The 12,819-nt window shown below is 58.6% G+C and overlaps 1 protein-coding gene across 3 annotated transcripts; it reads left to right on the top strand.

Annotated features, from left to right (window-relative positions):
* Nucleotides 1–910: 910 nt before the first annotated feature.
* FAM118A (family with sequence similarity 118 member A) lies at nucleotides 911–11,863 on the top strand. 3 transcript variants are annotated; one of them, XM_056107019.1, is made up of 9 exons: nucleotides 911–980; nucleotides 4,068–4,123; nucleotides 5,272–5,524; nucleotides 6,090–6,311; nucleotides 7,219–7,347; nucleotides 8,868–9,153; nucleotides 10,093–10,125; nucleotides 10,509–10,592; nucleotides 11,408–11,863. In XM_056107019.1, the coding sequence occupies exons 2-9, from the start codon at nucleotides 4,077–4,079 to the stop codon at nucleotides 11,425–11,427; spliced, it is 1,074 nt and encodes a 357-aa protein (XP_055962994.1). In that variant the 5' UTR covers nucleotides 911–980; nucleotides 4,068–4,076; the 3' UTR covers nucleotides 11,428–11,863. The 3 variants fall into 3 exon arrangements, with proteins under 3 accessions (XP_055962994.1, XP_055962995.1, XP_055962993.1); XM_056107018.1 differs by having other exon boundaries at nucleotides 924–980; nucleotides 5,269–5,524; XM_056107020.1 differs by lacking the exon at nucleotides 10,093–10,125 and having other exon boundaries at nucleotides 921–980; nucleotides 5,269–5,524.
* The last annotated feature ends 956 nt before the right edge of the window (nucleotides 11,864–12,819 follow it).

The following is a 12,819-nucleotide window of genomic DNA, read 5'->3' as shown; positions in this document are numbered from 1 at the left end:
CTGGGCGCCCCCCTGGGGCACTCAGCTGGGTTTTACGAGGGTGACTTCCTAGAGGGTAGCTTTGTCAGAGTGTTGATCATGCTCTGGCCCAGGTGCTGGTAGGCAGGAAGTCAGGTCCCACCCAGAGTCAGTGAATCGGGCATTAAGTACGGGAGAAAGGCTTGGGGAGGGGCAGCGATAATCTGGGACCATGGGATGAGGGAACTGGGGGCTTTGTTTTACCAGTCATGGCTAATTAAGTTGGGGGCTTTTTGTTTGTTTTGGTTTTTGCTTGTTTGGGGGCCATTCCTGGAGCCTTCCCCGCTGCCCTGTAGTTCTGACCCTGTGACAAGTTTGAAGCTTGCTCTCTCCTCTGTTAATCTCAGCTTGTGAGCATTTGTTCTGTACTGGATGCTGGGGCTGGAAAGAGTAAGGCAGGGTGACTGCCCTGATGCAGTTCATAAAATACTCATGATCTGGAAACTGGGCGGGGGTGGGGTGGTGGTATACCCCGGTGTGCGGCTGGGGCGCACCGCTCTGCAGGCCCTCAGCCAGGCTTCTGCTTCCCCGGCGCACGCTCCAGCCCTGTGAGCTGTCCCCAGCCTGAGGTCTCGAATCTTCAGAACGCCTGTTGAGACTGATGCTTGCTGTAGATGCACTGCTCACGCGTACCTGTGTTGGGGCCTGCGTTGCCGTTCAGAAAACGCTGCTCGGTTGCTACGAGGACTTGGCTCGGGGCCTGCGGACTGTGGTGACGCCTGGATCACCAAGGAAACGCGGGGACACAGCTTCGCAGGTCCCTGCGGGCTTCCGTTCCTGCTGCCTGCACTCTGATTGGCTCGGAAGAAAGGTTCGGGGGATCCGGGCCACCAGAGGTTTCGCTTTCTCACCGAGCTTCTCTGCTGCTCCCTGGCGTGGCAGTGGGAAGACTGGGTACTTGTGTCTGTCCTCTGAGGTTTGGCGCTGATGCTTGTGTTGTTGCCTGAGGAACAGGAAATGAGGTAATGCGAGCCGAATGGGCTGTGAATGTCTAAATATGGGCAGCTCTGTACAGACTCGGCATGCTGGGGTGCGGGGTGATTGGGACCCCGGCCTGTGGTCTGGAGGCGCCTCTCGGAGTGTCCTGCTGCCTGACCGCGGAGTGAGGGATGGCTCCGGGCTTGAGACCGACTCTCGGGAACTCTCTCATGTCCCGTCAGTGGTCTGTGCTTTACTGAAAACCTGTCCTTCAGAAAACTTGGGAATGGTTTCATTTTAGGGGTAAGCACCGCTTACAGAAATTTAATTTGGTCTCGTTTTTGAGAGGATATATGAATGGGATATATTGTCTTTGGGGTCACTCTCGCCAGCCCCGTGGATGGAATATTTTGATTTTTCATTGTAGCTCTAATTGTCTGTACAAGGTGCTGGAAAAAAGTGCTTTACTGAGGCAGCAAGTGTGGGCATGTGAGTGGGTGGTGCCCCGGGGCTCTTGGGAGCTTCCTCTGCAGGGGCTCTGGGCCGTGTGGGGCAGGGGAAGCTGCAGGATGTGTCAGCTCTGCACTGTTCCTGGCCTGAGAGGGACTGGCTGGAGAATACTCCAGGGGGCCACGGGGCTGCTCAGGGCCGCATGCTTGGCCTGAGTTGGGTCCGCAGCTCTGCCGCAGTGGCCCTGGTGTCCCCCAGCCTGCGGGGCGTGAGCACTGAGCCCTGAGACCCCCAGTGCTGCTCTGAGTAACGCCGGGGTGGCCTGCGACACCTCCCACCCCCAGCCCCTCAGTGTTGTCTTGCTGAAGGGATGAAAGCCTTCTCTCCCCGTTATCCTGGGAGGCTGTTCAGAGGCTGGGGGTTCCCTGGGGCAGCTTACCCGGGAGCGGAGGTGTGACTTTCTGTGGTGATGCTGCGGTGGGGGGTTGGGAAAGGGAGTTGGGCACCCCAGGATGGGTCCGAGCCTGAGCTGGTCGCTGACTAACTCCCAGCCTTCCTTGCATGGGAGAGACCTCAGAGCTTTCCCCGCCGCTCATTCGCAAGCGTTCCTGGGTCTGGCCGATGAGCTGTGGACTGGGAATGCTGAAGTCAGCCACTGAAATCCCAGAGCAAGTCCAGAGTTGCTCAGGAGTGTAGATGCAGTGGGAAACCCCAGTATTGACTATTCCACCAGGAAACAGCTGGTAGGTTGCAAATAGCAGAACTATTTGTTGACTGTATTTGCATAGGAAGGGAGGCGTGTTGGAGTGACCTGCCTTTCCCTTCCGCCAGCTTCCGGCAATCTCTGGCCCTCAGTGTCCTAGCCTGGACCCTGGGTTCTCCCCCCGCCCCCCCGGAAGTGCTCAGGGGCTACTCCTAGCTTGTTCTTTTTTTTTTCTTTTTTGGGTCACACCCAGCTTTGCACAGGGGTTACTCCTGGCTCATGCACTCAGGATTTTACCCCTGGCGGTGCTCAGGGGACCATATGGGATGCTGGGAATCGAACCCGGGTCGGCCGTGTGCAAAGCAAACGCCCTCCCCCTAACTTGTTCTTGAGGGTCACTTGAGGCAGTGCTTGGGATGAACCGAGGCCTCCTGTCTGCCGGTCAGCTTGCTGAGCCATTTCTGCAGCCCCCCCCTTCACTTTGGTGGGAGCTCTGAACCCCGTCCCCCTTGGCCAGTGGGGCAGGCACTTAGACCGCTGTGCTTGGGTGCCCAAGGTTTGTTTCTCTGGGCGTCTTTTCCCTGTGAAACCTAACAGCGCTGACCCAAAAGCTGAGGCAGCAGAGACAGGGCACAGCTCTGGGACCAGGTGCAGGGAGCCTTGTGGGATGGTTTATGCATCAAGCCCTGCTGTCACCAAGCTTGTAAGTCACCTTGCCTAAGATTAAGGACAGACAAATCCTGGTGGTGCTTATTGACTGAGTTACCCGGGGAAGTCATTCTTGGTGACCTGATTCTAGTTGGAAACAAAAAGATAACACCCCTAAAAGGTGGCCAGCCCTGAACAGGTGGTTCTCCCTGAGTGCCGGTCAAATGGGAACTTCCTGGGTACCCTGCCCACAAGCTGGGAGGCTGGATTGTTTGCGGATCGATAGTCTGGTTTCATAGCTCAGCTGTTCTCAGACATTTCTCCTGAATAATTTTTTTTTTAAAGATTATATTGGCTTTATGGGTCACACTCGGTGATGCTCAGGGGTTCCTCCTGGCTCTGCACTCAGGAATTACTCCTGGCGGTGCTCGGTGGACCCTTTGGGATGTGGGGGATGGAACTTGGGTCGACCCACGTGCAAGGCAAACGCCCCACCCACTGTGCTATTGCTCTGGTGCCCTCCTGAATCATTTCAAGCCAGATAAAAAACTTTGTGCACAGAGTCAGTCGTCATTGTGGTGGTAAGGGTCTGCACTTGGTGTAGATAAGACGTAGCCCCACCTATGATGCTGGGGATCGAACCCAGGGCCTCACAAGTGCAAGTTAAGTGCTCTGCCCCCGAGCCACAGCCCTGATCCCCAGCTATGAACTTAGAGTTGTGAATCTTGTCTAGAAAATGTTTTTAAGTGTCTAGAGGCTAATATGCAAATGCAAACAGTTGCTGCTTCTAGGTAGTGAGATTATAGGATTTAAAAACTTGCTGTATCTGACCGTTGTGTAATCTTAGCCCAGTCAGAACTGGGTGGGCGTGTCCTGGAAAACAGGGTCTGGAGGCGGTTTGGCAATAAAGACCTCCGTGGTTTGATTCCTTTCCTGGGTCAGCCCAGAGTGGACTCTCGTTTCTCTGCACTGGGTTTCAGTCTGCACGAGGGGGGACCAGGTGCCTCACTGGGCCCGTCCCACAGCACCCGGTGTCCCCCGAGAGCAGCAGACTGCCCCGAAGCTCTGTGCCTGGCTTTTGCATTGAGTCATTGTGTCCATGGCCCAGCACCTCCGGAATCGAGTTTGGTGTAGCCTCCTTCCTGCCCTCTCTCCAGGGGATCATGCACACAGTTACTGATAGTCACTTTGTGTGGATTTTTTATATGATCTATTTCTTAAATAAAGAGTTTGTTTTGCTTTGAAATCAACCCTTTTATTCTTCAGGATACTAATGGAAGAATTTGTAACAAGGCAAAATAAGTCACTTCTGATTGATTTTTCTCTTTAGGATTCCCAGATGGATTCTGTGGAAAAGACAGCAAATCGAAGCGAACAGAAATCAAGGTAAATGGAGTCCGTGCACATCCGGGCAGGCCCCAGCCTCTCACCAGCCTCCTGCGTTGTTCTTTTTCTGCCCAGGGATTTGACCGTGCCTGATTGTTGGGGGGGAGGGGGGAGTGGCTCCCACTCGGGGCCAGGAAGAAATACTTAGCTCACAAGTGGATGAGGCTTTACTTGTTAGAAAGTGGAACACAGGAGGACTCATCAGTGGGTCCGGTTGTTAGTGCAGAAAACCATTTGTAAGACTTAGCACTGTAAAGGGCCATTGGGTTGACAAGTAATCTACAGCTCCAGAGGAACTGAAATCATTGACATTTTTGGTTTTTGCATGATCTATTTGATTCATAGTCGTGAACTATTGTTCTTAAGTCCTGTTTTCAGAAACAATCAAAGAAAAAGAATGGGGTAGGGAGTGAGCTAGTACAATGAGTAGGGCACTTGCTTCATGCACAGCTGACTCTGTTTAATCCCTGGCACCCCCTGTGATACCCTGATCACCTCCAGTTGTGGCTCAAAAATAAAACCCAGCAAAAAAACCCACCAAAAACACACCAGAAAAGGTGAAAAACAGAACCAAACCCCATTCTTGGTTTCAGAACGCTTAATAGTTTAATTTCTGGGGTGGGAGTGAGTACTGTGGCTAAGGGGCTTGTCTCACACCCTTGTGGACCCCTGAGCACAAGGCCCGGAGTACCCCCTGAATACCGCGGGTGTGGCCCCAAAACAGACAAACCAGCCCCCACAAAATTCTCACTAGTGATCCCAGGTGGGTTTGATCTCCTCAGGAGGCAGCTTATTTTTTGTGGGGGTGGGGTAGGAGTTGGGGGAGGTCACCACATACTCAGCACTGCTTGGGCTGCTCCTGGATCAGTGCTCGGGGGTAAGCGGAGATGGCGCGTGGGGGCCAAACTGGGGCTGCCTGCATGTGAGGCCAGTGCCTCCCCTTGCTGTCTGCCCAGGAGGCAGTGTCTAATGCGGGTTCTGAGGCTGTCACGGGTGGCACGCCAGTCCGGTCACAGCCAGACAGGACTCGGCCTCTGGCTTTCTCTCCTGGAGAGCAGGAGGGGTGGGTGGGAGGTGGGGCGGCCCCGACACTGCAGGCTGCGGCTTCTCTGGTAACGCCCAGCCTCTGCCTTCTTGTCTTTAAGTAGAAAGTTTTTAAAAAGCCTCATTCGGAAGCAGCCCCAGGAGCTGCTTCTGGTCATCGGGACGGGAGTGAGCGCGGCAGTGGCCCCTGGGATCCCCGCCCTGTGCTCCTGGCGCAGCTGCATTGAGGCGGTCATCGAGGCGGCAGAGCAGCTGGAGGTGCTGCACCCCGGGGACATCGCCGAGTTCCGCAGGAAGGTGACCAAGGACCGGGACCTGCTGGTGGTGGCCCACGACCTCATCCGGAAGATGTCCCCTGTGAGTCTTTCCCAATGGCATGCGGGGCTCAGCGGGGACACGGTGGCTCTGGAGAAGGTGAGGTCAGGGGCCCGCCTGTGGAAGCTGGTCTTGGCCACACCGGTTGTTTCGTGTCCGCTCTGGAAACCCAGTGATTCCAGTGGGCAGGGGTGAGGCCCAGAGCTGCTTCAGGGAGGGCAGCCAAGAGGGACGGTCTGCAGGGCTATTGCCAGTGGGCACCCTCTGGCCAAACTGTGACGGGGTCACTCAGTCCATTGTCCTTTGGTGCGGGGCCGTGGTGCTGTGGAGTTGGGGACCCGCCACTTTCACCTGACGCGACGCGTGTTGGCACATTCCCGACCCCCAGCAGGGGAATCCCAGGCCCGTCGCAGCGGGAAGGCCCAGCCCGGCTGCACCTGCGCCCTCCCGGCAGGCCCGCCATGCTGCCCTGCACAGCTGTCCTGCACTGTGCCGCCGTCTGCCCACTTGCCTCTGCATCCACTCCTCTCCCCGGGGCTGGGGCCTTTCGTGCCCGTGCGGAGGCTCGCAGTCGCTGAGAGGATGTCTGTCCTTCTGTCCCTCCCAGCGCACGGGCGACACCAAGCCCAACTTCTTCCAGGACTGCCTGATGGAGGTGTTCGACAGCCTCGAGCAGCACATCCAGAACCCGCTGGTGCTGCAGTCCATCCTGAGCCTGATGGAGCGCGGCACGCTGGTGCTCACCACCAACTACGACAACCTGCTGGAGCTCTTCGGGCAGCAGCAGAACCGGCCCATGCAGTCCCTGGACCTCAAGGACAAGACCAAGGTGTGTCCCGGCCCAGCCAGCCTTCCCCCCGCCGTCTGCTGGAACTCGAGCCCAGTCTCCAGCACGGGGGCCAGGGCTGCGCGGGGTCCAGGGGGACCCCTGTGCTCTTGGGGCTTCTGCTCCCTGTTGTGCGTCCTGCCTGCGGATGGACAAGAGACCCCACCTCTGTTCCGTGGGGTAGGAAACGGGGCCGGGTGGGTGATGGACAGGAGAGAAAGGGAAACCGACCGCTGGGGCTAGGAATTGGGCGCTAGCCGCGGTGCTCGGGAGTGCCTGGGGGTGCCCTTGGAGCTCCCAGCCTGTCTCCCTGGCTCCTTCATCCGAAATCTTTGATGGGGGCAGGCAGGGAGGTGGGGGGACCCTATGGGTTCCGGGGATGGAACCCAGGTTGGTCACGTCCAAGGCAGATGCCCTTCCCGCTGTACTATCACTGGCCCCTAAATGACTCTTTAAAGGAGTCGTTTAGACATGACATCACAGAGGAATCAGTGCCAGGAGCCGAGCTTCTCTTAGGATTGAAAATAATTTTGCGGAGGTTGGGAATGATAAAATAGTAGCCAAGGCGCTGGCCTTGCAAAAGCTGCTGGCCTGGGTCTAACCCTGGGCCTCACATACGGTCCCGAGTACAGCTGGAGGTGATCCCCGAGCAGAGCCAGGAGTAAGCCCTGCGCAGAGCTGGTGTGTCATCCCTGGCGCCCCTCAAGAAAATTAGAAAATGAAAGTTTTTTTGCCGGACCAGGTGGTGTGGGGTGACCCTGGGCTTCGCATTCACATTACCCACCCTGAGCGCTGAGCCGCGTCCTTGCCAAGCACAGAGGGCATCCGTGGGCAGGGCCACGGGCTCTGGTTAGGTGTGCTGCACATCTGTGCTGAGTGGCACTGGGTTCGCCCCACCCCGCCTCTCTAGGTCCTGCAGTGGGCACGCGGGCACGTCCGCTATGGAGTTCTTCACATCCACGGCTTGTACACGGACCCCTGCGGCTTGGTCTTGGATCCCTCGGGCTACAAAGATGTAACTCAAGACCCAGAAGTCATGGTAAGGAGGCCTTCCTCTGCGCACAGCGTCTCTGGGGACCGCACGGCCGGGGTCTGTCTCAGACGGCAGCTGCTCAGGGAAACCTGATTGCCTGATTTTAATTCCCCATTTTGTGTCTGGGAGTGTTTGGCCACACCTGGCATGTCCTCTGCTCACTCCTGGCCCTGAACTTCAGGGATCCCCCTGGCAGTGCTGGGGGACTGAATGGGATCCTGCAGATTGAACCCGGGTCGGCCACAGGCATGCCAGGCAGACGAGTCAGTGCCCTGTACTCTCCTTTTCTGTTGCTTGGGCTTTCAAAGGCACGTCCGAGGCTTCCCCACTGAGGCCCATGTCTGTGGGTGGTCTTAGGCCATGCTGCTCTCCCTCTCCTTCTCCCTCCTCTCTCTCTGCTGCTCCCTCCCTCTCCCCCACGCCCCTGCCCTCCCCCTTTCCCTCTCCCACCCCCTCTGTTTGTGACCACTTAAAAGTATAAGTTCCTGGGACCAGGGAGACAGTACAGCGGGGAGGGTGCTTCCTTGCACGTGGCTGACCCAGGCTTGATCCTCCGCATTCCATGTCCCCCCCGAGCCGGCCAGGAATGATCTCTTGGGTGCAGAGCCAGGAATAAGCCCTGCGCCCTGAGTGTAGCCCAAAAACAAACAAAGCTCCCACTGAAAAGCAAAACGCCTGAACTCAACACTATGCCAGACGACTGTAAGCACAGGTGACCCCAGGTGAGTTGGCGCCACTGCGGGGGTGGCTTGCCGGCCACACACACTGCCAGCTGGCCAGGAGCCTGGCTGGAACTCTGGGGCCCGTCGCAAACCCTCCCTTCCCCACTCCTTTCAGTATTTATCACGCTTATTTAAAAAATGGGAAGATCAGGCTTTCGAGGAAAACCTTGCTTTCACTGTTCTCTCTTCATATCACACGCAGCTTTCCTCGGCCGTAGGAACAAAGGCCGAGGAAGAGCAACATGCAGATAGTACAGAAATTCCTCGAGAATTTCGATACAGAACAGGCGAGAATCTTCGAAGCACTCGAGGTCTTGGCTGGAAGCCAGGAGCCGGAAGCGCGCAGTGGGGGTCGCGCCTCCTTCTGCTGGGGCGAGAATGTTCCTGCTGGCAGCAGGCTGGCCCCTGGCGTCTGCGCCCAGGAATGTTATTACCCTTGATTTAAGGGGGAAGAAGTTTGAGCATGTCCAGACCACCTGGCAGCTCATCCCATGTAGGGATGCTGAGCTTCCGGTCCCCGGAGACCCTGTGAGGCCAGGGAGGACAGCAGTGCCCGCTCAGGCAGGGCCTGTGTGGCCCCGTGTGCTTGTCTCCGTGTCTTCCTCTTGGAAGCGCCCCAGCGTGGGGGGGTCTGAGTGGGCGGCCTGCCGGGTGATAGGGAGCCTTTGCTTCCCCTGCTCCTCTCCCATCAGGGGTCCCGAGAGCAGGATGCTCATTTTGGGGGTGCTGCTTCCGGGGCGGGGGACGGGGCAGGTTCTCGCATTCCGTGGGCGGGTTGGCGGCAGCGCTGTGGTGCCTTTGCAGGAGGTCCTGCAGGGCCTGTACCGCACCAAGTCCTTCCTGTTCGTGGGCTGCGGGGAGACGCTCCGCGACCAGATCTTCCAGGCGCTCTTCCTCTACTCGGTGCCCGACAAGGTGGACCTGGAGCACTACATGCTGGTGCTCAAGGAGGACGAGGACCACTTCTTCAAGCACCAGGCGGACATGCTCCTGCATGGCATCAAAGTCGTGTCCTACGGGGACTGTTTCGACTATTTCCCGGGCTACGTGCAGGACCTGGCCACTCAGATCTGCAGGCAGCGGAGTCCAGGTTTGAGATGTTTGTTTTGTTTTGGCGCTACACCCGGCTGGGCTCAGGGCTGACTCCCGAACTCAGGAATCACTCCTGCTGGGGCTCGGGGGACCCTACGGGGTGCCAGTTTGATCGCGTGTGAGGCCAGCACCCTGGCCCCTGTACTATCGCCGTGGCCCTCCAGGTTCAAGATTTCTTCCTCACTGTCAGTGTACTGGTGGGCGGGCTTCTTGTGCGGGTCAGGGGCTCCTGGGGATCGATCTTCTGGGGAGCGCTCCTGCAGAATGAGCACGGAGGGAGCGTCCGGGCCCCGGGCCAAGTCGGGCACCATAAAACATGGATGCCGGCACCCTTGAAAGCTCTATCAACTCTCATTTCACTGTAATGGGAAACCGCAGGGCAGGGCCGGCTTGGACCTTGAACATGAGAAGAACAAGGTCACGCATAGCTGAGTGCACGGCTGAGCCCGGCCTCACCTACTAGGTGCCTTTCCAGCCAGAAATGTGGGGTGCGGGTGGCACTGTCCCCCGAGAGACAGGAGCAGGGCACTTGGCTTACCTCCACACTGCTGTGACTTTGCCTCCTTTTTGTGTTTTTACTGATGGTTGGGCCACCCCAGCAGTGCCCAGGGGTCACACCTGCCAGTATTCGGGGTCTGGACCTGCAGTTGGGGTCTCGAGCAAGGGGCCGGACCCCTCATCTCGCTCCCAGTGTTGCTCTCTGGCCGCCACACGCACTGCTGTCAGGGGACCGGGACCGGGCGCTCGGGCTGTCTCTGTGACAGCCGGGCCCAGGGCCGAGACACCTCTGGCACTTTCCTAGGAGGGTGTCCTTAAGGACGTGTGCCCTTGATCCACGAGGTGGCCACCCAGAGCGCAGCCTGTGTCCTTCCCCGCCGAGGGCCCCAGCAGCCTCCCTGCCTGCCCGCCCGCCTCTCATCATTTCTTTCTTCCCCAGATGCCGATCGAGTGGACAGCACCACGTTGCTGGGTAAAGCGCCTCCTGCCTTCCCCCGTCTCCCTCTCCGCCCCCATCTGAACGGGTGCCTGTGCCAATGGGAGCCCGGCAGGGAGGTTGGCTCCCCTTTGCCCCTCCTGGGACCCTGCCCAGGGCCGCCTGCTCGCCACCCACCACTGCATCTCTCCTCTCTGGGCAGCGGCGGGATCAGCAGGGCCCGGGTGGGGGCACCTGGGGTGCCTGTTGGGGGCCTCAGGTGGGGAGCGTCGTAGCACTTCACGCCCCACTTCAGACCCCCATGAGGGGAGGCGGGAACCTGCCAGTCAGGCTCCCCGTGGCGGTCAGCCCGTGCCAAGTGAGGTCCCGCTGGGCATCTGGGCCTGGAGGGATCTGAGTCAGCGCGTTTCCTCTCTCAGGTAACGCCTGTCAGGACTGCGCAAAGAGGAAGTCTGAGGAGAACGGCGTGGAAGGCTCCAAGAAGGCCCGGCAGTCAGCTCCGGGTACTGTGCTCGCTTTCTTTGGGCCATGCCGGTGGGGCCGGGGACTGAGCCTCCCTCCCTGCCTCCTGCTGTTCTTGTGGGGTGGCGTGGTGGTGGGTTTGCTGTCGGGGTCCTTGGCGGAGGAACGGGGGTGTGGCCCCTCCTCTGTCCCGAGAGGCGCCCGCAGAAGGAGCCGAGCAAGGGGGCACTGAACTAACCAGTGCCGGGGGGCAACCCCCAGAGATGCTCCTGACGCCGGCCGGCCTGGGACAGGCTGCTTGGCTTTCCCTGGTCCCTGCAGAGGCTCCCAGGTGGCAGTGGTCTGGAGCAGTGCTGCTGGTGGGGGGACAGCCTGTGGGGACGGGGCATTGCTGCTGCCTGGGGTCACTGGGTGGCGTGCGGAGAAGGCGCCACAGCCAATCTTGCCCTGGGGTTGTCCGCTTTGGGGACCTAACCCTAGCCCGGGAGGGGTGTCTGCTGGGGAAAACTGCACCTCATTGCCTCCAGACGGGGCCTGTCCTGCAGACGCTGCCTCCCCGGGGCTCTGCAGCTGCCTCTGAGACCACAGGGGACAGGCCCGGGCGGCCTGCACTGCGGAGTTTCCATGGCATTCCCCTGGCTGCAGCCCCCGCTCCCCAGCTTTCATCCTTCCCGTGCTTCCGTCCTGCGGATGGCGCCCCACTAAGAACAGGTTCTAGGCCGTGGCCGCTCTTTCCACACAGATGCGCCTTCAGCCCTGGGCCCGGAAGGAACCCCGACTGCTTTCTGCACTAGAGACCTGTCTCGATGCTTCCGGGCTGCTAAGTTTAATGCCTGCGTCTCATTTCCTCAAACAGATGACGCTGGAGGGTCTTGAAATCCCCGAATCTACCAATAAAACCTGCCACTTGAAAAACCAGCCTTCTGTAACCGCAGTGCCACACCCAACGATGAGGAATGTTCCGAGAACTCCCCACGGGATCTCCGTTAGACATCACAGACCCCCAAAGAGCCCTGTGTGCTGTGGCCCTTGGGCCGGGCAGGAGCGTCCCCGTGCGGGCTGCACTGGGGAGGCTGCGCGCACACTTCAGGTACGCCCCGTGCGGACTCATGCACTGCTACCTCAGGACCACCACGGGGAGGGCGCTGCGCTTCCTGTCCCGCGGACACCCCTCACAGGGCTTCCTGACGAAGCAGGTGAAGACTGTCTAAGCAACAGTAGTTGCCAAAGAAAATAAGACATGTTTTACGGTGTCTGTGGAAACCTGTTACGGTAGGGACCATTTTGAGTGTTTGCTGTTGAATGAGTCTCCAGACAGGACTGTGGCCGGGTCTTGCAGCCCCGGCCTCTTCGCAGCTCCCCCTCCAAAGACCCCGCCAGTCGCCCTGGAGTGTGACCTCCCGGAGGCCTTTTCCTGGCACCGGAGGGCGTGGAGCGGGCCATGAAGTGGGGCGCAGGACCAGGCTTTCCCTCGTCGCGCACTTGCCAGCCTCGTCCTACCTCAGCCCTTCCCCGACCCACAGCAGGGGGGATGCACAGTGGGAGGCAGGCCCCGCCCGGAAGGACCCACCACGCCTCAGGCGGCTCCAGGGGTTGGCGGTCTTTGGGCCTGTACTGCTGTAGCACCTTGTAGCACACTGGGGCACCGGGGCTTCCCACAGCTAGAGAAAGCTGAGGATGGGTGTGCGGGCAGCGGGAAGCCACAGACCTGCTTGAGACCTTGTTTTCTTTTTCCTTTCTGACGCATGAAAACAATTCCTCTATGTTACCTGGTCATAAATAAAACTTTAATTTCTGCCCTGTGCTCCACTCCGCTCTCGTTATAAACGGCTTACTGTCCTGTGCTGGAGAACTTTGACCTTGAGTCCCATTCAGTGTTGAAGTCAACTGACGATCTGAATATGTTATTTAAAATAGGGGCCAAACCCACTGGTGTTGGGTGGGGTCCCTCTGGCGCTGAGGATCAGACTGGGGGCTCTGCCAGGCCAGGCATGTGCTCTAGGATCCGAACTCCTCTCATGCCATGTTACCAGCTGGAGAGACAGTTCAGGGCTTTAAGGCTGTGGTTCCATCCCTGACGCTGTGGCCTCAGGACCCTCATTCCTGGGCAGAAAAAAAAAGCTGCAGGATAATTTTTTTTAAAGAGGCATTCACGTAGTGCAGTCATAGGTAGAGATCTGAATTGCATGTCACCAGATACAGGATAGCTATTACAAGTTTCTGGTCACACCCGGTGATGCTCAGGGTTCACTCCTGGCAGTTTTCTGG

This window comes from Sorex fumeus, unplaced genomic scaffold, assembly GCF_029834395.1.
Source record: "Sorex fumeus unplaced genomic scaffold, SorFum_2.1 ptg000153l, whole genome shotgun sequence".
NCBI lineage: Eukaryota > Metazoa > Chordata > Mammalia > Eulipotyphla > Soricidae > Sorex > Sorex fumeus.
The sequence above is the reverse complement of the archived record's forward strand: the minus strand, read 5'-3'. Positions and strand labels throughout refer to the sequence as shown.

What these genes read in the sequence shown, in the direction of transcription:
- FAM118A (XM_056107018.1), top strand. Translation starts at nt 4,077, where the DNA reads ATGGATTCTGTGGAAAAGACAGCAAATCGAAGCGAACAGAAATCAAG. An exon ending in CGAAGCGAACAGAAATCAAG is followed by an intron (nt 4,124 to 5,268) that starts GTAAATGGAGTC and finishes CTTGTCTTTAAG; the next exon opens with TAGAAAGTTTTTAAAAAGCC. An exon ending in GGCCCGGCAGTCAGCTCCGG is followed by an intron (nt 10,593 to 11,407) that starts GTACTGTGCTCG and finishes TTCCTCAAACAG; the next exon opens with ATGACGCTGGAGGGTCTTGA.